At 40.1% G+C, this 25,963-nt stretch overlaps 1 protein-coding gene across 6 annotated transcripts in view; it reads right to left on the bottom strand.

Annotated features, from left to right (window-relative positions):
* The window catches only part of LOC128512841 (microtubule cross-linking factor 1), a 65,324-nt gene that overhangs the window by 15,425 nt on the left and 23,936 nt on the right, over positions 1 to 25,963 (bottom strand). For 4 of the 6 annotated variants that reach the window (XM_053486266.1, XM_053486269.1, XM_053486268.1 and 1 more), the window contains exons 4-9: positions 12,697 to 12,756; positions 9,952 to 11,361; positions 7,386 to 7,487; positions 3,693 to 3,818; positions 1,039 to 1,251; positions 614 to 772 (exon numbers count right to left, since the gene is read on the bottom strand). In XM_053486266.1, coding sequence (XP_053342241.1) covers positions 614 to 772; positions 1,039 to 1,251; positions 3,693 to 3,818; positions 7,386 to 7,487; positions 9,952 to 11,361; positions 12,697 to 12,756 — 2,070 coding nt within the window. The remainder of the gene's footprint in view (positions 1 to 613; positions 773 to 1,038; positions 1,252 to 3,692; positions 3,819 to 7,385; positions 7,488 to 9,951; positions 11,362 to 12,696; positions 12,757 to 25,963) is intronic. The other 2 variants (XM_053486267.1, XM_053486271.1) reach the window with 2 other exon arrangements.

The raw sequence follows: 25,963 nt of genomic DNA, 5'->3' as shown, positions 1-25,963 counted from the left end.
AGGTCATAATTTTATGGCTGAGTGGTTTTATAGGGTTGTATAAATAGGCACACACACAGTATATATACCACACACACACACACACACACACACATATAGATCAATAGATGTAGATATAGATACACACACACGGTCCCAAAGGTAAAGGTCCTACATTGATAAAGCGCCTACATGTAAATACATAACATACATAAAATAAAATACTCATATTAAAAATGCTTAATATTAATGCAGATGCATATAAACACTATGCAGAATGAGACTTGTCCATACAGTATTTACTTCACTATTTTTTATTACAAAAATTGAGTCAATAACATAAAGCTCCATGTTTGTTATTCAACCTGATATATACCCAACAGGAGGCAAGTCCTCCAGTACAGTGTCCGATATCATTCGTCACATTAGGGCAGTGGAGTCTAGCTCGTGTCCTCGAGGCCACAACCTTACAAAGATTTATGGTTTCACCTTTTGTCCCAGACCCTTCCGCCCCTGAAAAACTTGGGCGCAATGAGGTAGAAAGTGCCATATGGTCTGCAGCCCTATTTCATATTTCCTTTCTTAAAAGAACCCGGTCTGTTGTGTAAACCCGTGCATGCGTGTTTCACTGTACCTGTTTCTGATAGAGTTTCTCCGGGGACAGTGAGAGTGGTCCAGGGTCAGGGATGTCCCCCCACACGGCCTGGGGACACACTTTTTTCTCTCGTTCTGGCTCTTCCTGAGCATGTTCCCTCATCATTCCAACCTCTGGGATGCTTTCCAGCCGCTCATACTGACAAAGTGACAGCGTTTGAATGATCTCATTGTGAATAGCTAATGATAATGCCCTAATCAACGAATAACTGTTGTGTGCATAAAATGTCCGACACAAATGCTTTACTGCTAAATGCAAATTGTTAGTGTTATTACTGGTGTATAAAATTTTGCATTCCAATAAAATGATCTAATTTTCCAGCTGAACAACTTTACTGATTTACTGTCCATGAGCTCACAGGCTTTTTTCTGGCATTTAAATATTACTTCCTCATTCAGACTGACCTCGGCTCCCTCCTCGGCTGCTTCTGCCCTGCGCCCGAGCCTCCAGTGCATCAGGATCCAGCGCAGCTTCATGTAGACTATGATGGCATTCTGACGGAACAGGCGCACTTCCTGTTGCAGGAGGGCTGTTTCCTGTGGCCATGTGGGCTCATGCGGCTGTAGACCCTGCAACTCCAGACCTCGACGCGCCTCCAGATGTCTCAGCTCCTCCTCCTAAGGTAAATTGTGGTAAAGGGTAATGAGGTTGACGAACTGGGATGTTTAAAACCATGATCAGAGGAGCAGAAAATTAACTTTCCAGTAAAGGAAAAAAGTGCTGAGTAAGCAGAAAAAACCTAAGCATAAAAACTAAAAGAAATCTGGGAAAGATAATATGCCACTGGGGAAACAGATTAAGTTGTTTTTTTTGGCTTATTTGAAGTATATGAGGCTGTTTTTGTGTCTGTGTAAAACACTAACTAACGTCTATCAAAATACATAAACTATCCATTAGCATGGCATTATCAGCGTGCAAACCGCCTTACAAAGTGTCTTTCATACTTTGTGCCGTGAAGCCTTCACAGCCTACAAAGCATGTTCAATATTTCGCTATATGACAAGCTCTGGTTGGTGGCCTTCGGCCCTCCATTAAGGGGTCCTCACAGCGGACCAACCGATCCGCACAACAACTTTGGCACAGCTTTTTATGCCAGATACCCTTCTTGACACAATCATCCTCTATTATCTGTGCTTGGGACCGGCACTGCATCCAGTGTCTGGAATTTGGGCGAAAATCAAACCCAGCCCTTCCACATGGCAGGTGAGACACCTACTGTACTATTGAGCCGCGAGTGCCCAATTGTCCCCCCCAAAAAAGTCAGTGTTGGGGTAAAATAAGCTAATTTAATAAGCAGTGAGTACATTCTCATTTCTTAAACAAACATGTCAAAAGACATTCCATAGTCTTAGAAAAGATATTAATGTGATCGGAGATCATTTATACACTTTGTAAAGTTGCATCATAAACAAAAAACAGACAGTAGAAATTACAGCTAATGTTTTACAGTGAAAGTAAGAGCATTTGTTAGAAAGCATAAAGATTGGACCTTGGAGCAATAGAAAAAGGCCCCTAGTCCAGAGTGAAGGGTGCGTCAGGGTAGGAATTTAAGAGCATGAAGCGATACACCCATCATGGATAGTGCCCACTGTACAAGCCTCTGGAGGCAGTGTTATGATCTGGGGTTGCAAGGTGTTATTTGGGCAATAAAATGAAGTCAGTTGACAACCTGAATGTACTGAATGATCAGGTTATCACATCTATGGATTTTAACTTTCCTAATGGCACAGCCATATTCCTGGACTGTAGTCTTCATTTTCATACATGAATTGGCCACCAGAGAGTAATGAGCTCAATCCCATTGAAAGTCTTTGGGATGTGCTGGAGAAGACTTTACGGAATTGGTCTCGACTCTCCAATCATCAGTACAAGATCTCGGCTAAAGAATGCAAATCTGGATGGAAATAAATGTTATGACGTTGCTAAAGGTTATCTAAACAAGGCAATTGTACTGTAACTAGGCCGTCCAACAAAAAACTAGAGGGTGCAGCGTATTTTTTGGCCAGTCAGTGCATGATGGGTCCTTTTTTAATTAATAAAACACTTCGGGTCATGCTAGAACAAGGAGAAAACTACTGTATTAACCTTGTGGTAGTAAATGCATTTCACCACCCTGCTATTCATTATTTTTTTAGAACATGATGTCCTGTTGTGTTTTATTCCATTAATATCATTTATCTTTTAGCACACTGGGAAGAAACGGGAAAATGACTAATGTAATATTCAGTGCAGGATGCTGTAGCACATTACAAATAAAGTCTGATCTAATATTCAGTATGGTAAAATATTGCCACTAGGCTTAATCTAATATTCAGTTTGGTGTATTGTAAAATGTCAGCGTGTTAAATGTGGCGTTTAAATCATCGAAATCCTGTAAGATTTGATATACCGCAAATGTAAAGAAACATCCGATGATAAAATAAAAATATTGTAGAATCTTTAACAATGTTGAAGGATTTTTAAATAGGTGAGGAAAAAGTTAAGATTATCCTAGGAATGCTGTATTTTCACTATTTTGCATTTACTATTGAGGGCACGGTGGCTTAATGGTTAGCACTATCGCCGTGCATCTCCAGGTCATGAGTTCGATTCCCATGTCGGGTCTGCATGCATGGAGTTTGCATGTTGTCCCTGTGCTCGGCAGGTCTTTTCGGTTTCCTCCCACAGTCCAAAAACATGCAGATTAAGTTAATTGGTGTCTCCAAAGTGCCCGTAGTGTCTGAATGTTGACCAGAGGTTCTACCACGGTTGTACAAATGGGAATAAATACAATGGTCACCATTGGCCTTCACGGTCCCTATTTGGACTACAGAGGTTCCTGGACTGATGGATGGGCATTTACTATATATACCCCCAACACACACACACACACACACAGACGTGTTATTTATATATAACTGTACAATAAACCTGATTTTAATATTTTTCTGTACTGGACTTTATTGAAAATTAATGCAGATAATAAAAGGTCTTCCACTAAAGATGAAACTGCTGTATTAACATTTAGACGGATGATTTATCCCGACTCTAATGCCTTCATGCAGACAGTGGCTCCTACCTGAGTGATGGAGGATGGCAGAGTGTCTCTGTCTTCCTGTCCTGCTCTCATCCTCCTCTCGAGATCCAGACCAAACGGTGTCTCCCTGGCTGGAGTGCCCACTTCAGACAGGGTCGGCTCCCGGAGCTGAACGTCATCGCAACACAGAACGCAAGCTCTCAGAGCACATTTGAGGATATCATTATGATTGCCCTGCCTTAACGTCACCCATACGTGTATGGATGAATACAATAATAAATCACGGTAATAACCATACAGTAATACAGTAATTATACTGCTCTTGCTGTAAGTTGATACATAGTCGTTATCTCTCACTGTACGAGGCAAATTTTTTTTTTAGTTCTCCTCCTAAAGTTAAATATGAGAATTGTAGTCAGTGGCCTCATTCTTAGTAGTGGCTCTGTAGGGAGTTGGTGTCCTAATAACACTCTCCCACATCCTCAGCGTCGGATAAACTGACAGACATGCAGAAATGGCAATTTGATACGCCTCTCTGTTCCTAAAGAGCCATGAAACAAGCTTTGATTTTTGCCTGGCATAAATGCGATATACCCAGCACCTAGGCTAGCAGCGATGGTACAAACTGTAAGCGACCGTTCTAGAGGACTTCTAAATATGTAGTAATTTTTGGCCTTTTTCTGACATAACCTTTAATTTAAATATTTTCTTTGAAAAGTGACAGGTTAGAGTGAATGCCAATGGAATTCTGTATGCAATCGCAGAAGCACTTCATGGAACAAACCAGCAGCAGCTCGTGATCATAAGACTTCAGTGGAGCAGGACAACATATAATTTGCATAACATAATCTCATAAGTTGAGACAAATATCACAATTGACTTTTCATACTTCATAGACTTACTATTTAGTCCATTTAGTCCATTTAGTCCACATCTCCATACGAAGCAGTTTTACACGCATCTTAGTTCAGCTGTATTTAAGGTATACCAAGGGTTGCCAGGTTTTAACAAGATTTCCATCCCAAGCACATCTCAAAACCAGACAGAAAGCTTGAAACTAGCTACAAAAATTCAGCCATTGAAAAGGAAAGACACATTTTCACCACCACTGTTGTGGGAAACTGTGGTGCTCATGCGTTTCTGATGTGCTGACATCATACAATAAATATCCCCCCACCCCCTTTTTTTATACAAATCTTTAGGGGGAAAAAAAAAGCAATAGAAATGCTTTTTTTTTTTTTTTTTTTAATTTTTAGATATAATTCCAAGACAAGATCTCAGAGAACACAGAGAATTCCTAAATAAAACCAGTTTGGGGGGAGGAAAGTGCTACCTTGGCAACCCTCTCGTTAACGCTTCGCGTCTGAACATGGGTTAGAGTGATGGCCAAATGGGCCCGTTATTGCTTATTGCAGTTCCCATTTTGACCACTAGGTGCAATAATAACTCTAAATGTGGTGGTGAATGTGCTCATCTTTAAATAAATACATTAATTAATTAATAAAAAAAACTTACAATTAATTAATTAATTATTTAAGCCAATTCAATGTCAGCTTAATTGGCAAGAAAATAAAACCTGTTTTTAAAATCGTTCATCAATTATTATTATTTGGATGGAATTTAAACTTTTAATTTAAAATCAACACTTATTGAACGGCTCATACAGTATGTGTGATAAACATATAGACAGACTCTGCCCCACCTGCCTCTATGGACGAGCTGCCACTGAAACAAGCACAGATTTAGCACAAAAAGGCTTCATGCTAATCCCAGCATTCACCAGACATGTACAAGAGCAAAGTGTTACACGCTAGCCCAGAGCGCCTGAGGTAAATGAGTTGTACATGAGTAATGAGAAATCAAAGCCAACCAAAATTAAGCGCAGAGGATGTGAGTTGCATGATCTTCGCAAACAGAAAAAAGGTGTGCTATGGACAATGGTGTGAGATCATGTGACCACCAGTCTTATTCAACCGTAGTGCTTAACACGCACAGACGGTCAAATCCCTGCAATTTCTTAGGGAGATAAAAAAAAAAAAAAGGCATATAACAAATGCACAGCTACTGTACAGTTCTCTTTGGGGACTTTTTTTTTTTTTTTTATCCTAAAAGACATTTCTTAGACATACTGTATATTGTTAATATAAGTAATAAGTACTTTTTTATAAAGCTTTACTCCTTGGTTGCTTTATAACTGTCTATAAAGAGATAAAAGAATCAGTACTGGGATAAAATTACAGGAAAATCCACCCTGAATAATCTGGATATTCATCTCTGCAATTGACAATTTTTTTTGGTAATGAATTTCTGTGCTTTTTTGGTTCACAACACACCGCGATGCATTTCTACTTTGATTAACAGTTTCTTCCATCACCCACAAAGCCCTACAACTAAATGGTATTAGATGGATTTAGCCCTTGCATCATCTTAACCTAAAGAGATGGTGTTTAATCGTTTACTCAGTCCAGCTCTTTGACCTTTTCGTTTGAAACCTAGATCGGTTTCCAAAGATTCAACCCATCCATCAACATGATCACGCTTGGGTCGAACCCAGATTCTCAGAATCTGGAGGCTTAGCTGCCTGAGCCACCACTCCCACGTCTTAATATAGAATATATGCAGAATATATTCTTGTAAAAATAGTTCAAACTCCCATCTAAAAGCTCTTTATAATGAAACTTGCCGTTTAGCACACCTGGTGATGTTTCCTCAGTCATCTTATTATATGCGTTATCATATGTATGCTATTATCACACACAGCCGGGTAACTGCGCTGTAATTATGGGAAGCCATTAGGGTCAAAATGTAACACAAATTATTTACATGATTAATTTGTGTTATAAAAATAGTAATCTGTTAAAATTTTAGGATTAATCCAATGCAGTAATGTCAATATTGACAGCCCTAGTTTTGGTCTTGGTTTTGGTCTCATGAGAGCCAGTTTCATCATGTTGCTTGATGGGTTTTGCAAATGCACTTGACAATACTGTTCTTGCAAGAATTGTTCTTCCTACCTTCGTGTCTTAAAATAACGACAGTTGTTGTTATTTAATTACTTTGACATATGTGTTGTTTCATAGTTTTGAAATCTCCAGTATTCATCCATCAAACTTTTGTCTAAACTTTAGACTGGTACTGTTTCTGAGTATTATATAATATATAGTCCAGCATTTTCTTTTGCTCTCTTCACTATTCCTATGTCAGAATTTTTTTTAAATATAACAAGATCAATGTTGGAAACAGTAAGTGAGAAAAGAGTATTCTGCTCTTTTGGTTAAGAAGCTAACAGTAAAACCTGACTTTTATTCCTCATGTCTGAGATTGTTGAAAATCTTTCCCCCTATTATACTATACTTCCATGTCTTTGTAACATCAAAGAGTCACAGAGTTATTATTCCTTCTCAGAGGAACAATGGAAATACAACACCAACCAACTCATTAGGTCCAGGATTGTTAAACACATTATAAATATTTCAATATGAAAATGATCAATTATTATTATTTCAGGGTGGATTTTTTACTATAAACCTAACAAAGAGGGCATGCATTCATTATTCACTATGATTTTAGTAGTCAAACCATAAAAAAAAACAATATTCTGAAGAAATCATGTCAGAAGCTCCTATTTTCCATGTCAGTGCTTTTTCAGGACTTTATTATTATTTTTAAGTGAAACATGAATAAAAGTCATCAGCGCTTTCTTAAGCCCAGGAGGGAGATGGACGAGGCACTGACCTCGGCTCTGACACAGTGGGGCCTGCCGTATCTACTGAGCGCAGGCGCCTCCGGGCCATTCCGCCGGCCTGGGGACCACTCGAACTCCTGCCTCCGGCCGGACTGTGAGTGAGGGAGGGAGGAGAGGGAGGAAAGGGAGGAGGAGAGGACGGGTGGACAGGGGTGGTGGGGGGCCAGGAGTGTGGTGGTGGAGAGTGGAGAGGGAGGTAACGAGGGGAAGGAGGTGCATGGAGTTGATTGGTGAACGACAACAAACGGAAAATTCACACGATAAGACACTGAATTCAAAATAATAGTACGAAAATGAGTACTGCTTAAAATATACTCAAAAGAAAAAGACAAAATGACTGACAAGCACAATAAAAGAAGAGATGGCGATGGAACCGAGATGGATCAAGACTAAATGCACAGAGATAGAAACAGGCAGAGTGGGCTACAGGACGAAGAAAAGCGCGAAAAGGAAAACCAACTTGAAGATAGTGGCGTAGGAAAGAGACGAGAAAAGGACGAGGATGAAAATGAACAGAATCATGGGCTGAAACATCTGAAGGAAACACAAAGAAAGAATGAGAGAGAGAGAGGCAGAGAAAAAAAGAGAGAGAGAGAGAGAGCCAGAGTGAGAGAAAGATAAAGATAGAGTAAGAGAGAGAGAGAGAGAGAGAAAGAGGGAGAGAAGGGGCCGGGAGAAAAAAAGAACGCAAAACACTTGTTATGAAGCGCATGCAATGAGGAATACATGAGCCTAAAAATCAACAACCGAACTGTGCTTAGCACCAAAGACATGCACGCACGTGGGTGTGTCTGTGTGCCATGTGTGTGTGCGCACACTTCAGCCATACTGTAAAAAAGCAGCATGCATATGAGATGCAGTTCTTAGCCAAAAGTCTTATACATATATCAAATATTTATAATGGGTTATATCTGACATCACAATAATATACAACATACAGGTCATGCTTAATGTAATGCCTTAATGTAATGCCTGTACTGGTGTATGGTTTACTGTAAGTGTACAAAATGTGATGATATTTAAAAACTGGACTAACTGCAGTGTGTTATTTTTAGTTTATATTTATAGTGCAACCGGATCAATTTTTGTTCCAAACCCAAATTATCACTATAAAAACCATTGTATCACATTTGATAAAGAAATCTCAAAGACGAAAACTATATCCGGGCAGGACTCTTCTGAGAGGTGCGCCCGCTAATAGAAAAATACGTTTTAGCCATATGACCTCAATATGGTTACGGCCACTAGTCAGCAGATACCAGAAACAAGTGGTGTAGGCTAACACAGGCTTCCTGCAGGAGATTAAGTCAGCCAATCTCATCTTTGCAAACTTTTGCTCATTCAAAATTACAGCAGCATATAGTGCAACCTACCCTCTTCGACATACATGAGCTCCCAAATGCCCACAACTGGTGGAGTGACTATGCTCTCCCTTCCACCCAGACAGAACAGGCAATGTTCCCAGATTCATTCACACGTCTATTGTCAAGTTTTTATGCTTCGACTTCATCAGGAGTTTAAATGACATTTGATCACAGTCACTTGTGGTTTATTGCTGGACACATTACTTCTGCAGAGTTGACAGCTCACCACTATCCTTGCAAAAGCACTGGACATTTCTTAACCACTTGTTTTTTCTTGCTTGATGCTGGCCATCAATATGACACTCCTGAAACTGTGACTTTTTTTTTTTTAGCCAGGCCAGTGTATGTTTCATGAAACATTATAGAGACTTTTCCTTTTCAATCCTGAACCCTAAACCTGACCCAGAAGTTCAGCGACACCTACGAGTGATCAAGAAAGGAAGGCACCTGTAGATGCATGGGTAGATTCAGGTTTGTACAGACAATAACATTAATCAGGTGACTGCGTGGGAGGGTTTGGGAAGGTCTTTAATCGACTGGGATGGTGTGTGTGTTATGTACAAGTAACTATGTATAAATTTCTCCCATTGTATAAAACCTCCAATTATAACCAAACCATGACTGTTATTGCTCATACTTTTTTTTTTTTTTTTTGCATATTTACTCTTGGGTTACTCTGAAATGGAAAATAGCACTGAATCTCAGTCAAAAAAATGAGTTTGCAAATTCACAGTTTAAAATTTCTGAAGTAAAATAAAAAGAAATGGAGTGTGCAAGCTGAAATGCTTTCCATGATTGAAGCAATGAAACTGCAACGTGGGCTGTCAAGCTGTAAATGATTTCCATGCTTAGACATGCCATTATGTATGTCTGGAAGCAAGAATACGGCCTTAAATTATAACTAATATGAACAAACTGTCATCAAATGAATTAAGCACCCACTCTATATTTACCTAATAGTATGAAACTAATATCTCTTGAGAACAGTTTTGGGTTTGTGGTGGATTTCTCCTTAAGGGCTACATGCCAGGCATGATTAGCTGATTAGTTTTGCTTGTTGAGTTTTGTTTAATATAAAGATTTAACCACTTGCTAAGCTGGAAAGAAAGGAAGCAGCAGAAGGTGAGCTTAATCATGTCTAGATGTAGCAATGACAGGAGGCGCTGCCAGGCTTGTGTAAAATATGATCTACCTGAAAGTCTGTCGACAGGTCCCTTCCCAGAGTTCCAATAGGCGAGTCGCGGGACATGGATGTGACAGATGACAAAAAGCTGCTCGACTCTGTTAGATTAGGCATTGGCGAAAGATCGTCGCTGCGGTCCCTTAGACCTTCGCCCAGGTGGTCCACTTTCTCCATGAAGGCATAAAGCTCTGCCCGGAATGTCCGCATGCGAGCATTGATGGCATCTAGCACCTGAGACTGAGAGTCAGGCTTGGATTCAGCTGAGTCTCCGTCACCCCTGAAGTCTGATCCCTCCCCCACCGAGTCGGCTCCGGTCACGACAAGTCTCCCCTCGCAGATCAGACTGTTCGTGTCCGAGATGAGCCTCTCCACGGTCTTTCCTAGCCGCTCAGCCTCCCTTTTAATACCACCAAGCATCTCGCGATCCTCCCGTCTCCGCTTTGTGAGCTCCACCGGTCCAAGCTCACCTATATCTGACCCCTTCCCAGCGCTTCCGAAACCTGAGGTGGCCGTCTTCTCGAACAGGTCCTCAGAGTCGCTCTCTCCACCAACTGGACCTTCTCGTTTGGGGTGAAGCAGCAAGAGCCGTCCTGTCTCTTCCTCCTCGGCATCCCTGCGTCCTGCGTCGCTGTCGGCATCGCTGTCACGAGGACTTGCAGAGTGAATGCCCAGGTGTGCAGCCAGGTCGCAGCGTTGCATGTTTGAGATCAGTACACGGTTTTCGTACTGCAGCTTCATCACCTTACCGCTCAGTTCATTTATCTGCATTCGGGCAGATTTCAGCTCTTCCTGCAGGGACACGATGCCACTCACTGGCATGCTTGCACTACTGTTTCCAGACTTCAGCATGGCCAAACCACCCTCTACCTCCTCGGCCTCACCATCCGAAGGTCCAAATTTAAAGCGATTGAGTTCGGTGGTCAGTTGTTTATTGCGGTCCTCGATCTCGGAAATGGAGCGCCGTAGCAGCTCAGCCTCTTCCTCCACAAACTGCAAATGGCGTCGCAGCTCAGTTGCAGACTCTGGAGCGTCTGCACCAAATGGAGATGTAGGCACACTGGAGAAAGGTTCACGCCCAAAGCAGTCACGCTCATACTGGCAGCGCAGGTCCTCGTTCTCAGCCCGCAAGCCTCGGTTTTCTACTTCAAGCTCTACAATCTTTCGACCCAGAATATTGGCCTCTTCCTCTACAAGCTTAAGGCGTAGTCGGAGTTCAGCTTCACGCGTGCTGTGCGGCCCGCCACCCGGTGCCTCGGCCAAGGGTAGGGGACTGTCCACGTCCCCGTACACAGACTTGTATTTCTGTAGCTCTTGCTCCAGCTCATCTTTCTCCCGGCCTAGCTTGGCCATCTTCTTGCGCATTAGGGCTGACTCTTCTTTAGAGAACTGCAGCTGACATCGCAGGTCAGCACTATCCTCCTGTACCAGAAGGAAAAAACAATACACGGTAGTGTAAAATGTACATCATTTATTATGCTTGCTAAATTACTGTCCTGCCCATAAACATTTTTCTGCCTAACAAAAGTGAGTGAGATTAGTAGTGTACTGTATTTTTAATATTACCATAAAGCACAATTTAACCTTTTATCCAAATGTCCTTTTATCCCTACTTATCTTTAAAAAACAACTGTGGACCATGCTTCTTCAATGTATTAGAAATTAATATGGTTATTGTAATTTAGCAAACACATTTTTACTCTTTTTAAAAATAACTTTGAGTTAGGAACTGTTAAATTTTCTGAATCAGTATATTACACTGTATGACTAAATTAGTTTCAAACCCACTCATTACACACTCCTACATCATAACGTGATGATGATGATGCATCATAACAGTCTTTAAACACCACAAGCGCTAATGAGGTGAAAACGGCGTACGTTAGAAATCCCACGTAACTCACAGGCACTCAACGTTGCTGTTTCTTTTTTAAATTTTATTTACACATTTTAATATTATGTGGTAGGAGTGGATTATTTGCAAAGTTTGTTTTAGAACAATAATTATGTTGGATGACAGGGATACGTGTTTTGATGTTAGTTTGTATTGTCTAAATGCTGCTCTTGGATTTTAAGTGAGAATGTTATAAGGAACAGACTACATTTAATTAATTCAGGGAAAAATGTAGTATTGGATCGTGATATTTATACAAATCTTGATACTTATAGAATTGCATTTTAATCGAATCGACACCTAGGTATGGTGATATCATATCGGGAGGTGACTGGTGATTTCCATCCCATGTCAGGAGCGTCAGGTTTTAACCAAACTCAGTTCCAGCGCTCATTTAAAGAGGGACATTAGTGTAGCTTTAACACTCTGGTGATGAGGATGTCTCTAGAGCATCATCAGGAGATTTTTAACTAAAAGGTGTTTTCAAATTTTGTCTTAGAGGCACACATTTCTGTTTTCAGGCACGGTAAAGTCTCTTGTTTCAACTGCAGCGACTCTTGGACAATGGAAAATTCTGATTGGATCAATCAGTTTATATCAACTGCCTAGTTAACTGTGATTACGATGCGTGTGCAAATATTATTTCTGCTATATTAGTTTTAAGCTGTCAATGAATACTGTACATCAACTTTATGGTATCTCGAACACAGGTTTTATATTTGATCTTTTTATTTTATTTTGATAAATTTAGACATGTCGCCAATTACATACTGTATAACAGCATTTGTTCCAGTATGTTTACATGCAGATTCTGGGTAAAAAAAGAAAAGCTGTGGATGTGGACACGTTCTAAACACACAAACCTGAGAAAGAGATTTTTTGTCTTTGAATGTTTCCCGGCTCCCTCGTCTTCTTATTGACACCTAAAGAAAGAATGAGATGATAGAAAAGCAGGTGTGAGGATAGAAAACAACACCTACAGTGTCACCACAATCAATTCAAGATATTAATTCTGAAGCTGCTTTAAATACCACCAGTGTTCAGTGCTTTATCATATTATATTGCATCAATGAGTGATGATTATGAAAAGGGTTTGCTGATTATTATTATTAATAATAATAAATCATTATGAAAAGTAGCATCAGCTGCAAAGGTTATGTTAATGTAAGCTATTATCAGACCGCATGACCTTTTTCCCATTGCTCCAAATTCCAATATTTATTTCCATTTTTTTCTCACTAGGCTAAGTGGTTTTCTTATGGACACACAGCTGTTTAGACCCAATTCTGTGAGGTCTCATCACATTGTGTGTGTATACATATGGGCTTACTTTCACTATTAAAAATACCATATATAGATTTTTTTTTTTTACCAACTTCACCTAGTGGTTAGTGTTTAGTCTTGACCACATGTCCTTCACAAAGTTGATGGTTCAGCTCTATCTTTTCAGGTTTTCATAATGTTCTGAAGGGTCCTTAACCCAGTTCCAGTCATTTCAAATCTCCTTGGTTCTTTTCTTTGCTTGATTCAGCCCGATAATTTAACCCTTCTGAAATGGCGACCTTTTTTTGTTTTGACCAGGCACTGTAATTGTTTCTATAGCAAGAACTTACAAATATGTATAATCTTTGAAATTGATAAGGTTGCTATAACGATTAAACATTTTTTAGAGTAGGCTTCAAAGTCGCACATGCCACAGCATTAAACATAACAATTTCAATTTATCAAAGAGCAACAGGTTGTACATGTTTACTGTTTATAATTAATCTAAACAAACAAACAAACAAAAAAACTTTTCATGTTTCAAAGAGAGAAAGTTATATCTTGGGCTGAATGATCCAAATATATAAAACTGGACACCTCTTATGTAAATGTGAAATAAAACAACATTTTTCTTTGTTAAATTACACATATTTAATTATACGAGTTTATATGGAGGGTCCACCATGCAATTAAATAAGGTAATGTATCAGGATGAGCATATAAAAATAGATACTTAAAGGTATTGATTACTATGATTTAACACAATAAGACATAAGTAGAGAGAGCGAGAGAGCGAGCGAGAGAGCGAGCAATGAGTTTATTTGATTCCTGAGCAACATTAGAGTCACTGTAGTTATTTAAAGTTCTCTGATGTTCCCTCCTGCACTGGAGCCTTTTTTTGGAAAGCCCTCTTGCTGATGCGCCTGATCAGAGCTACAGTAACCCACGTTTAACCCTCGCAAGCCTCAATCCGGACCTGCTTATTCCGAGTTTAAATAGCACACGGCTGCAGTAATACCTACAGCCTCCTGAGTCATTTCATGGCCAGACAACTGGAAAGTGTGTGAAAGAGCAAAGGGTCCAGAGATTACTCATTTCCCATTTTACTACAGAAAGGGAAAACACGGGCCAGAGATGTGGCACACCTAGATACAGTACCAAAACATGAGAAACACATTAATGTGATGTCATTCCTACACTGGTGAATATCCTTAGTCACAGAACAAGAAGTACGAGCTGCTTTATTTTTACAGACTTACAGTACAAACAAGAAAATGTATTACATCGAGAAAAAGCAGAACTTCTTCAGCCTGCAAATTACCTAGAAAAATGAGTTTATTTAGTATTGCTTCTGTGTAAACAGGTTTACTTTCTTTTTTTTCTTCCGTTTGCCAAACAGAGTGTAAGAACTTAAACACATTCTTCCTCACTTGCAAATCTAAGTCAAGCATGACCGCACATGTATTGTATATATGTTGTGAAATCAATAAAAAATTATAAAAGAAAGCCGTGAAATTGTGGCCTCACTCCTCCAGGGTTGGGGCTTTGAGTGTGTGTGTGGAGTAAAACTGCATTAAACTGCATTATGTGAACACCTTATTAGTAACAGTCTGACCAAAAACCGGCCCGATCGTAATTCATTATCTGGAATGAAGAGGGTGGTGTAAACTCATCAGTAAACTCACTGACAACACCTCTCTCTCACCTGTGTTTTTACGGTCATCCGCTAGGTCTCTGACTGAGGAAAGGACACTAATTAGCTCACCAGATCATACATAATTAAGCATCTAACTAACCACAACCACAGACGAGACTGAATTCTTGTAAATCATCATAACGTAGAATGCAGGATTTATCGGAAATGTTGGAACCTGAAAAATTGTTCTTCTACTTCTTGATAATTTCCAGCAGATTAATTGCTTCATGATAAGCAGAACCACTTTGTGCAAGTCAAAAAAAAAAAAAAAGATTCTGGGAGCATATGTAGAGTCTATAATTGGAGGAATGTAAATCGGATTGAAGCATGTAATGTATCATTTTCCTTCTACTTCACAATTATGTGCCACTCTTTGTTGGTTTAGATCATAAAATCCCAATAAAATACACTTATGTCCTTGGTTGTCACCTGACAAAATTTTGCTAGGCACTGTAGCTTGAGATTATTAGGGCCAAAGCACTGACATCAGCACAGTGATGACATCATCGACATGACGTCATCGCCATCGCTCAACAAACCTGTTTTAATAGTGATGTCATTTATATGACATCACTATTAAAACTATTAAAACTTTTATTAATGTCATTTAACTGTACATCATACTACCAGTCATAAGTTTAGACACACTGTTTAATTCCATGTTCTTTCCTGATTTTTATTTCTTTCTACATTGTAAAACAGTGCTAAAGGCATCCAAAATATGCCATAATCACCTTTAAACAGATGATATTGAGATGTGTCTGCTGCTTATGCTCTTTAAAGCCTTTATAGTGGCTCTAATAACCATTAGTATATAACTTGTTTGTTTTTTAATCCAGTATTTTTTAGAATTAAAAAAATTATTCACAAAACAAAAAACAACAACATTGAATTAGAAGGTATGCCCATACCTCGTGGCTTGTCGTCAGGGTGTTACTGTAGTATAGCCTGTTATTTTGTGAGTGATGGAGGGAATCACAACCCAGCTCTGCAGTCTTTATTTAGTCTCTATTAGGATCTTAAGTCAATAGTCTATAAATGAAAAGTCTCCCTCTCAGACAGAACTACACAATCACGTTCTATTCAAAGATTCCTGAGACTTGATTATCCATGTCTGAACCCTAATCTCTAATGGCACTGACCCACTCTTCGTGGAATGTTCATTTCTGGTAAAAGAAATATAAAATATATCAAATAAAAATAGGTTAAGGTCCCCCATAAACAGAGATCCTGTGTGTTCACTGGCCCCGTGTGCCACGTCATTATAAGTTCCCTCCACCTCGTTTCACTGCTACTGCTTTTCTCACCAACATTAGACTCTCCACTGAGTAGCACAGACTCAAAAATGGTGTGAATCAGACAGAATCTTGCTTACACACACCCACACGTCGCTCGATCCGGTGTGAAATCTTTGTAAGAGCGGTCTCTGGCTATGTTTCAGAATTGGTTGATTATTTTTACTGAATAAATGCCAGCATTCATTGACATGTGGAACTACCAGTTTTTCTCTTTTCTTAGGCAAAGTTCAGAATATTTTCATTAACTGTTTTGCTATACGGAATAGTGTGAAATTGTTAACTGTAAAAAAAAAAATACTGTCTATTTAAAATTATTAGGGCCCAAGCACTGACTCTATTATGTCATAATGTTTTAAGGGCCCTCTTGTTCTTCTAGGGAATATGTTTTTCAAGCATCCCGGGTTATAATATAACACAACATAAAAAGTCATAAAAATCATCACACAGGTTGGAATCTGCTTCCATTAGGATTTTGTTATCTCAAATAGTCCAGTCATGACTTTGCCTTCAACGTATGCCGAAATGTAGCAATTAACATTCCTGAGTGACATCACATTGAGTGACATCATAGGAAGATGTTTTTCTTCCAGAATCCAGGGCTTTTTGAAGGTCCTAACATAAAATCCTTCCCTATTCTAACATTAGGTCATAATGGTAGAGGCATGGCTGCACAGTGGCGTAGTGAGGAGTACTGTCGCCCTGCACCTCCAGGTTTAGGGTTTGGTTTGGAGTGCGCAGGATGTTATCATGTTCTTGCCGTGTTTGGTGGGTCTCCTCCGGGTCCTTTGGGTTCCTCCCACAGTCCAAATACAGACAGATTAGGTTGATTGGCATTGCCAAATTGCCACTAGTGTGTAAATGAGAGTTTAAGTGTGTGTGTGTGTGTGTGTGTGTGTGTGTGTGTGTGTGTGTGCGCGTGTGTGCCCTGCGGTGGATTGGCTCCCTGTCCAGGGTGTCCCCGCCTCGTGCCCCAAGTCTCCTGGGATAGGCTCCAGGCCCCCCACAACCCTGTATACAATATAAAGTGGTATAGACGATGAGTGAGTGAGTAAGTGAGTGGTATTGGCATGCCCTCTTTAAATGCATGTCCACTTTAAATGCATGTCCCCACTGTCCACTGTCTTTGGCACAGGTACTTGGGCCAGATCCTTGTTGCTTGCAATTATATTATTCAATTTTTTTTTTAAAGAAAGAGTCCATTGTGTATAGATGTATTTAAATAATTTCCAAAAGTCTTTCTCCTTGTGTGTGTTTCTTTCTCTCTCTATCTCAGTGGTGTGTGTGTGTGTGTGTGTGTGTGTGTGTGTGTGTGTGTGTGTGTGTGTGTGCGCGCTCGAGTGTGTGGGGGCAGGTGGCTGCCATGGTAGATAGAAAAGGCTGCACTATGGTTTTTGGTTTGGACGACACACACATTCATACAAACATAACGATTTAGTGGAATGAGGAACACGCACAAATACACACACCATAAATAAAGAGAATTTAACAAAACCCTTTTACAAACGCACACACTGATACACTGATATGGGTTTGCTTTTGGTCGCATAAGATTTTGACACACATGTGATATTTGAATACTGTGAATAATATGAGGGAGAATTATTATATATATATTTTGCTGTGACACAAAAGCAGTTGCGTAAGTATTCACCCTCTGTGATTCCACACCTGGCAGAAAAACATAATTAGGTTGAAGAGCTTTAATATGGAGAAAAGATCAAGGCAAGAATAAATGCTTATGTAATCACTGTACATAACTGCAGAACATCAGGAGCAGAATAGTTTGAACCAGTGCTTGAAAGATCAAAAGAAATCTTGTTCAGGGATAAAACGTTTTGCAGTCACATCCTTGAACACCCCCCTTCTGAAGGTATTCTAAGGGCAGGCTTTAAAATCGCACAAGTCATTCTTTCAGTAGATCCTGTGAATGTACCTCAAAGTTGATGTAGAAGTGCCTTAAACAAAGCAATTGTGATCAAATGATCATGTTGGAAATTTTTGCTAAAGATACATAAAACAGTTCGGGTAGGACGCTTCCTCATGTGTTGGTTTCATGCAGAGACCTTAAAGGTTAAGAACACACTTTTCTCTGGCAAATTAATAAGCGTGAAATGTGAGAAAGGTATGTGAAGTAGATTAGGTGTGGTATTATGGTATCGGGTTATCAGCCATGTAGTCTCGGGTACTGTTCCTATCACTTGTTTTGCGACAGTTTATAATAAAGTGACTCATATAGCTCATAAGAGCTCCATTAGAACAGCAGCTAATGAGGCTGTCAAGCATCTGCCAGTACAGTACAGTATATACCGTACATGAAAGGAGATTGAGGATTCATACACAATAGCGCTCACTGAAAAAAGTGAGATGCATCTTTACAAAGGGTGAGACAAATAAAAGGGCAAAAGAAATATGTCAAATGTTTTTTATTTTATTTTATTTGAATTGATGCTACCACCACCAGGTTCCTCATCTTATTCTTCCTTTAACAGACAATTTTAGTCTGTTTTTCCATTTTTTTATGTTTGGAAAAAAGTAGGCGAGCTGTTCAAGTATTGTGGCATCGAAAATACGGCAGACCACCACATCTTGTCAAGCTAGATACAACGCCTTTATACAAAGAGCACACCAAAGTGTCTACTTAATACCCTACTTCAATAAGTTGATTCAGCAAATTTCTACCGACTTCCAGATCCGTGTGCTGTTGCTGAGTGGGTAGAAGATGTTTGATAAATACATCTGTTTGACGGATAAACCTAGCGTGTACATCCGTGAGAAACTAGATACCAGATGTTTAAGACTATGTTATATGTGCATGTGCACAGAATGTCAAATAGCACGACATCATGACTTTTTCATAGTCAAGGACAAAAACACAAGCTGTGAGCTCGCAGACGCCCTTGATTGGCCTGTAGAGCCGTGATTAATGTTGGAGCACCAAGTACCTCTAATCCCTCCCCTCTGAGAGAGCTCGGCCAATCAGCTCTCTCTAGACCTCCGGCTGCAAGAGGTTACAGCATCACCCGGGAATCTAACTCCCGATCTCCGGATGATGAGCCGAGCACTTTACCACTGCGCCACTCGGAGACCCCACTGTTGACTTTCTTATTACTGATCAATTAATAAATCAATTATCCAATTAATCATTGCAGTTCTAGGATAATTAGCAGGCATTTTGGCCACAGACTAAATGTGAGGCAAGTGCTAGTCTCAAGCCCCACTCATAACGTGACACAGTTGACATGCTCAATAGCCTGTGGACATAGGCGTCATTGGTTGCTTTTGAAGCGGTCATGATCCAGATGGAATCCTGTAGAACCCGTAATACTGCCTTCAGCTTGGAAGTTCAGCTAAACGATCACGCTAGTCCGATACGTCTGTTGCCAAAATGCATGCGGATCTTTTTGTAAAGGGTCTGTTACCCTTCGGGCTATACTCACCCGAAATACTGATCCTATGCGCAGTGCCTGGGGCAGATTTTCTGTCAGAAGAACCTGTACGAGTCATTATGCAAGGCCTTAGCCAAAGCAGATTTCCAACACTACCTTAAAGATTCACATCCAAGCATGGTGCATAATATTCAACATTTCCAAATGGGAATCTTGTTTAAATAAACAGCTTTGTGAGTTTAAATCCCAGTGGTGCGATATGCGTATATGGTGAAAGAAAGTCAAATAGAGAATAACTGCCCTGGGGTTCTGGGTTGTAAACAAGACCATATTTTCTTCCCTTAAAATGAGTGTCACTCATAAAAGATGTCTGAGGTAGTGTATATTTAGTTGCCTGACTATGATGTAGTCATATGTAGTAGAAAAAATAGTTTCAAGTATATACCACAACTCATTCAAGTTTAAACGGACCAAACACAAGTTTTGAAAGTCATAATAAATGATCAATTCACCACCCAGCATAGTAAAAATAGCATGTGACTGTCTTTACAAATTGAGTGTTTGCAGTGTTTCATTTGAAAATAAAAAACTGTGACAAACATGTAATAAGGGGTTAAGTGTTTATAAAGATGATAAAGTGGTAAGCTGTGTTATTTTCGGCGAAGTTCATTAATGAAACATTATGAAATAAAGTAATGACTTAGACGTGCATCCTGTTCTTGGTTTGAGCAGATAAAACTTTATTTCTGTTGTCATTAACTCAGATTGAGCAAAAGGTGTGCAAAGCTAAGCTACTTGAGTGCTGCGCTCCTGGAGGGCTATGATTGATTGAATGGTGAGGTCGCATTTGATTGCTGGCAGCAACGTGGTTCATTTATACACACACACAAATCTAGGGCGATTCACACAGGAAAGACGATTTTCACATGGACAGTCCATTATACACTTGTGAATTTTAAACATTCAAAAGTTTGTACACAGTTGTACATCTGTGAATTGTGTTTTGCATTTTTGAAATGTATATTATGAATATATATATTTAGTTTTTGCACGTGAGTCGTTTTTTTGTGAATATATATACACGTGAATGTGGTTCGCATGTGAATTGGGATACGCATGTGTGCATGGTGTCTTTTGTGTGAATTATTATTGAGACTATTTTGCTTTCATATGGAACAAAGGTCGCTGCAGACTTCTGCAAAAGGAGACAATTTTCTTGTGTAATGTTGACACTGTACACTACCAAAAAAGCGTAACTTATAGACTGCATAACTGTGTTACTTGGTGCCGTCTTATTAAATCTCTCTTTCAGAAATTTCTGCTAACTCGGTTCCCATTCATGACCACTCCTGTATGAGCAGAAATACAGTTAAACCTTGGATTGTGAGCACAATTTTTACAGAAGCGTGCTTGTAAATCAAAGCAATTGTATACCAAAGTGAATTTCGTTATAAGAAATAATGGAAATTTTGACAATTTGTTCCACAACCCAACAATTATTATTACTAAATATAAAGTAAAAATAAAACAAATTAACCTGCACTTTATCTTGGAAAAGAATCATGGCTGTAGTGATTGAGACCAGAGAGAGAAGAGGAGAGGAGGGGGGCTACTGTGTAGAAATACTTTCTTACACGCACACACATACACATACACACACACACACACACACACACACCAATTTGCCGACGGAGACTCTCACTCCCACAAGTGCGCACACACATGCACACACACGCAAGCACACACACACACGCAATCCGATTTACAAGGTACTCAGAATCCAAGGCTTTATTGTAATACTCAACTTTGAAAACCCTTTACCTCCTTCGAGAGACCCATTTCCAACAACAACTGCACAACACAACTTCCTTTTCACTACTGGGAACACGTGCGGCTGGAGCTACACCCTGTCGTCAAAGGCACATGCATCTTCAAGATGGGCGAGATTTGTTGTTTAAAATACATCAGTCTGCACACTTTAACCGAACAACCCATCATTCTATTTTTTCCTTTCTCGAAAGTCACTACATACAGTATGTGTTACCATTCTTAGGGAGGAGGTTTGCCGCAGCCATGATAGGCTAAGCAAGGATGATGATACGCACAAAAGGGAGACCGTTATACACTCGGCGCCCAACGCATACATAAGTCTATTCAATGGTGACACAAAGCACGTCCCTTAGGAGCCTCTACACATTCCTCACTCTTTCTCGCTTGCTCTCGCTTGCACTCTGGATCTCATTTTGAACCAGAGTGAATTGATGCTCCATCTGGACTGCACCACATATCAGACATGAATTCCAGATCAGCACTGGTCTTTTCATTGCAAATCCGGGCCCAGGGTCGGATCTGCTGCAGGGAGGCTTTGAAAGGACGACAGCAGCACATTTCTCTGTTTTTTTTTTCCACTCGAAACTTTTTCAAAGTGATTAGTAATGAAGGTTCACAAAAGGAGAATTAGCTATTCAAACGCAGTGGAATGTGTCGTCGTTTCATTGGTTTGAATCCTGCCCTCTCAATCCTTTTTACTCCTTTTAACTTCTTGGGGGAAAAAATTATGTATTCTTTTTGTCTTGTGCCAATAGAATCAATTAATGCATACACTTATCACATAAGTAGCAAACAAGTCATTGAAATGCACCATGAGTGTCAAAATTCTATCTTTATTCCATGTCTAATGGCTAACATGTACAATAGAGGAAAGATTTTCAAACCAAACACGACTCTTAGGTTCTATAAAGTTCTCAAGAAAGGATACAAATGGGATCCCTCGGGACTGACGTCTGCTTGATGGACAGAAACAAAAACTGTGGTGGACGTGTGCTTTAGGTCTGAGATCAAGTGGAACCAGACAAAAAAAAGAAATAAATCACAGTAGTAGATGGTTTTATTTTTACTGCCATGTGGGCAAGAGTGGGCGGTAAAAGCTTGCAGATGTGCATTTGCATCAGGGCTTATTCATTCATGCATCTTCAGGAACTGCTTTAATGCAGTACTGCCAGAGTCTTGATGATTTAAGTCATTTTACTTGTATTTTGGGAAACATCCGTTTTAAAAATATCACAGACAGATGCAGACTAAATAATAACCGAGTAGGCAGAATTGCTCAAACTTTCAGTGGAAGGGATTTGGTCAGGAGTGTCTGCCCATTCCAGGACCTCGACTGAACTTAGGCTTGTTTAAATTTAATAAACCTTCCTAGGACCACTTTCAGGTATTTAGGAATATGTGGTGAGTTTGCATCACACCACCCAGGCATGGGATTGATTCCTTCCTTGCTTTTAGTTCCTTTTTTAATGAGGTTTGTTAGGTTAGGTCTTTTTACCCAGCATGCATTTTCGTACTCATCAGCCAGGCTATGGACAGACAGACATTTAGACCTTTATTGTTTAGAGATAAGGAAAAAAATCGATTCAGTTATGAATCCAGATTCTTTTGTGTGCCGATGCATGTTTTGCCACACTGACTCCAAAATCGATTTTAAACATTTATGAAATGCACCGGTCGATCAGCCAGTGTCCGTAATTGGGTGCTTTTTAGCTTGACCAGCCATGGTCCAGTGGTGCAAATGGAAACGCATTTTTGTAGCGTTACATTATCAAAAGTTGCGCATGTTAAACAAAAAAGCTTTTAATCAGTAAATTAGGCTTAAATCCACTTATTACACACTCTTATACCAGTCTCAAAAACCATGTGTGCTAATTAGTCTCAAATGCTCACAGTTAAACAATACGCCTTCAAGACTTCAGACGGTTTGAGGCAGTAAAACGTCACAGTTTCTTTATAATCCTACAGGTGCTTCTGTACACTCTGTTCCCACACTGGCATCCTGTGTGGTAGGAGTAAATTATTTGCTAAGTTTGTTTTAAAATAATTATTATGAAGGAAGACAAAGATACTTGATGCTCATTGAAACTGAGCGTAACAATAAACTTTAAATGTTTACCCACTCACTCATCATCTATACCGCTTTATCCTGTATACAGGGTCGTGAGGGGCCTGGAGCCTATCCCAGGAGACTTGGGGCACGAGGTGTGGTATAACCCTGGACAGGGTGCTAGTCAATCGCAGGGCACACACATTGACACACTACAGGTGATTTGGAAACACCAGTTAACCTAATCTGCATGTCTTTGGACTGTGTGAGGAAAGCGGAGTACCCGGAGGAAACCCACCGAGCACGGGGAGAACATGCACACAGACCCGAGGTGGGAATCGAACCCGGACCCTGGAGGTGCAAGGCCACAGTGCTAACCACTAAGCAGCGTTAAATGTTAAACTCTTGTATTTAAAATAAGTGTGAATTGTATTTGTATTGTGCACTTATATACAGAATGAGCTTCATTTAATTTTGGTGTAAAGCTGTTGAATAAATCTTTTTTATTTTTTCACTTTTTTTTGAATAAAAGTGTAATGACAACCTTTAAAGTCTTAAAAAAGTAACAAAATCGGAAAATAATTTAATATCAAAACACAATATTTATAAACTCCTGATACTTACAGAACAGCAGTATTAATCGTCACCTGACATATATTGTGATAATATTGTATCGGGTGGTGACTGGTGATTCCCATCCCTAGCATAACACATTTGTTGCAGGTGATATTGAGTTTGTCTGCGTTTAACACACAGAAACTTTCAGGGCCTCAGTGGAACTGCTCTCACTTGAGAAGACTGATGCTAATTAAAGTTGATTAAACAAAATATCGTCTACTGGCCCAACACCAATGTGTCTCCTGCTCCAGTGACCTTTGCCTACAATGAATACACTTAAAGGCAGCCACTTGGGAAAACATTCAATGCTTAGTGCTTGAAAAAAAACAACACAGACTGATTAGGGGTGACACGGTAGTGTAGTGGTTAGCACTGTTGCCTTGCACCTTCTGGGCCCGGAGGTTCAATTCCCGTCTCTGTGTGCATGGAGTTTGCATCTTCTCCCAGTGCTTGGTAGGTTTTTCTCCAGGTACACTGGTGTCCTCCCACAGTCCAAAGATATGCAGGTTAGGTTAATTGGCATTCCCAAATTGCCCGCAGTGAGTTTGTGTATGCATGTGTGTGTGTGTGTGCCCTGCAATGGATTGGCACCCTGTCCAGGGTGTACCCTGCCTCGTGTTCTAAGTCTCCTGGGATAGGCTCTAGGTCCCCGCGAGCCTGAATGCAGGATAAAGCGGTATAGAAGATGAGTGAATGAGTGAGACTGATTAGGTGTGCGTCCCTCATACTGACGTCTGTTTGGTATTAAGGTCAGATCAGTGCTCATCCCCTTACAGTATATACTTATATAATAGTTATTTAACTATATTCAACAAGGTCACAATAATTACTTATGTGTCAGACTCTAAACTCGTTAGTCTACTACTTAAAAGAGTTTAAAGAACATTGAAATTTTAACAAGAGAGGCGGTTAATCTTTTCATGAAAAAATGGCCAATTACAGATAAGAGTGGCTTCGTGATGTTGCTCTCTGATAGCGCTACACTATCGAGCTCTAAACAGAGATCCCAGAGGCCTTATTATCCATGTCTGAACCCTCTAATCTCCAGACGCACTGACCCACTACTAATCATGGAATCCAAACCAGTTATCGCTCACATCAAATTTCAGAAGATTGAGTCAGATGTCCTACAGCACCAGAAGATGATTTGGATTCAGACTGGTCAGTAAAGAACAGAAGTAATGTCTAGTACAGTATTTTATTTAAGTTGCTGTATAGGCTACTGGTGCGGCACAGTGGCTTAGTGGTTAGCACTTTCACCTTGCACCTCCAGGGTCCGGGTGCGATTCCCACCTTGGGATCCGTGGGTGGAGTTTGCATGTTCTCCTTGTGGTTGGTGGGTTTCCTCCGGGTACTCCGGTTTCCTCCCACAGTCCAAAGATATGCAGGTTAGGCTAAATGGCATTGGATTGAGTGTGTGTATGTATGTGTGCCCTGCAACAGACTAGCACCCCTCGAGGGTGTACCCCGCCTCGTGCCTCAAGTCTACTGGGATTGACTCCAGGCCGCCAACGACCTTGTATACAGGATGAAACGGTATGGAGCAAGTGAGCGAGTGAGTAAAGATTACCTGCACTATTTCGACTCTTCATTCTTTAGACACTAAAGCAGTACTGCAGTGCAGATATTCCATGATTTATAAATATCTCTATCTAGTGCACTACTTAATAAACCTAGTGTGACTCTGGACATAATGATCTTGTTTGTATAGTCTGGGGCTAAATAAGCTGTCGAGATTTCAGATTTTATAATAAATATTGAAATTAGGAGTGACCGAGCACACCACTGCATCTCATCACACATCTTTCTCCGTCTCATCTCTATTCTCTCTCGTTTCATTTTCTTTCCCAGGCTCGGGAGGCCCACTGCTCTCTCTGAAAGTGCGACTCGCAGACATTTCATCACACGATAAAGGGACCTCGCACACAAAGAAAGCCTTACTGAGACACAGAACGCCTTTCACCCAAGCAGGGCAACAAAGCACCCGGCTCA

Source organism: Clarias gariepinus, chromosome 25 (genome assembly GCF_024256425.1).
Source record: "Clarias gariepinus isolate MV-2021 ecotype Netherlands chromosome 25, CGAR_prim_01v2, whole genome shotgun sequence".
Classification (NCBI taxonomy): Eukaryota; Metazoa; Chordata; class Actinopteri; order Siluriformes; family Clariidae; genus Clarias; species Clarias gariepinus.
The sequence above is the reverse complement of the archived record's forward strand: the minus strand, read 5'-3'. Positions and strand labels throughout refer to the sequence as shown.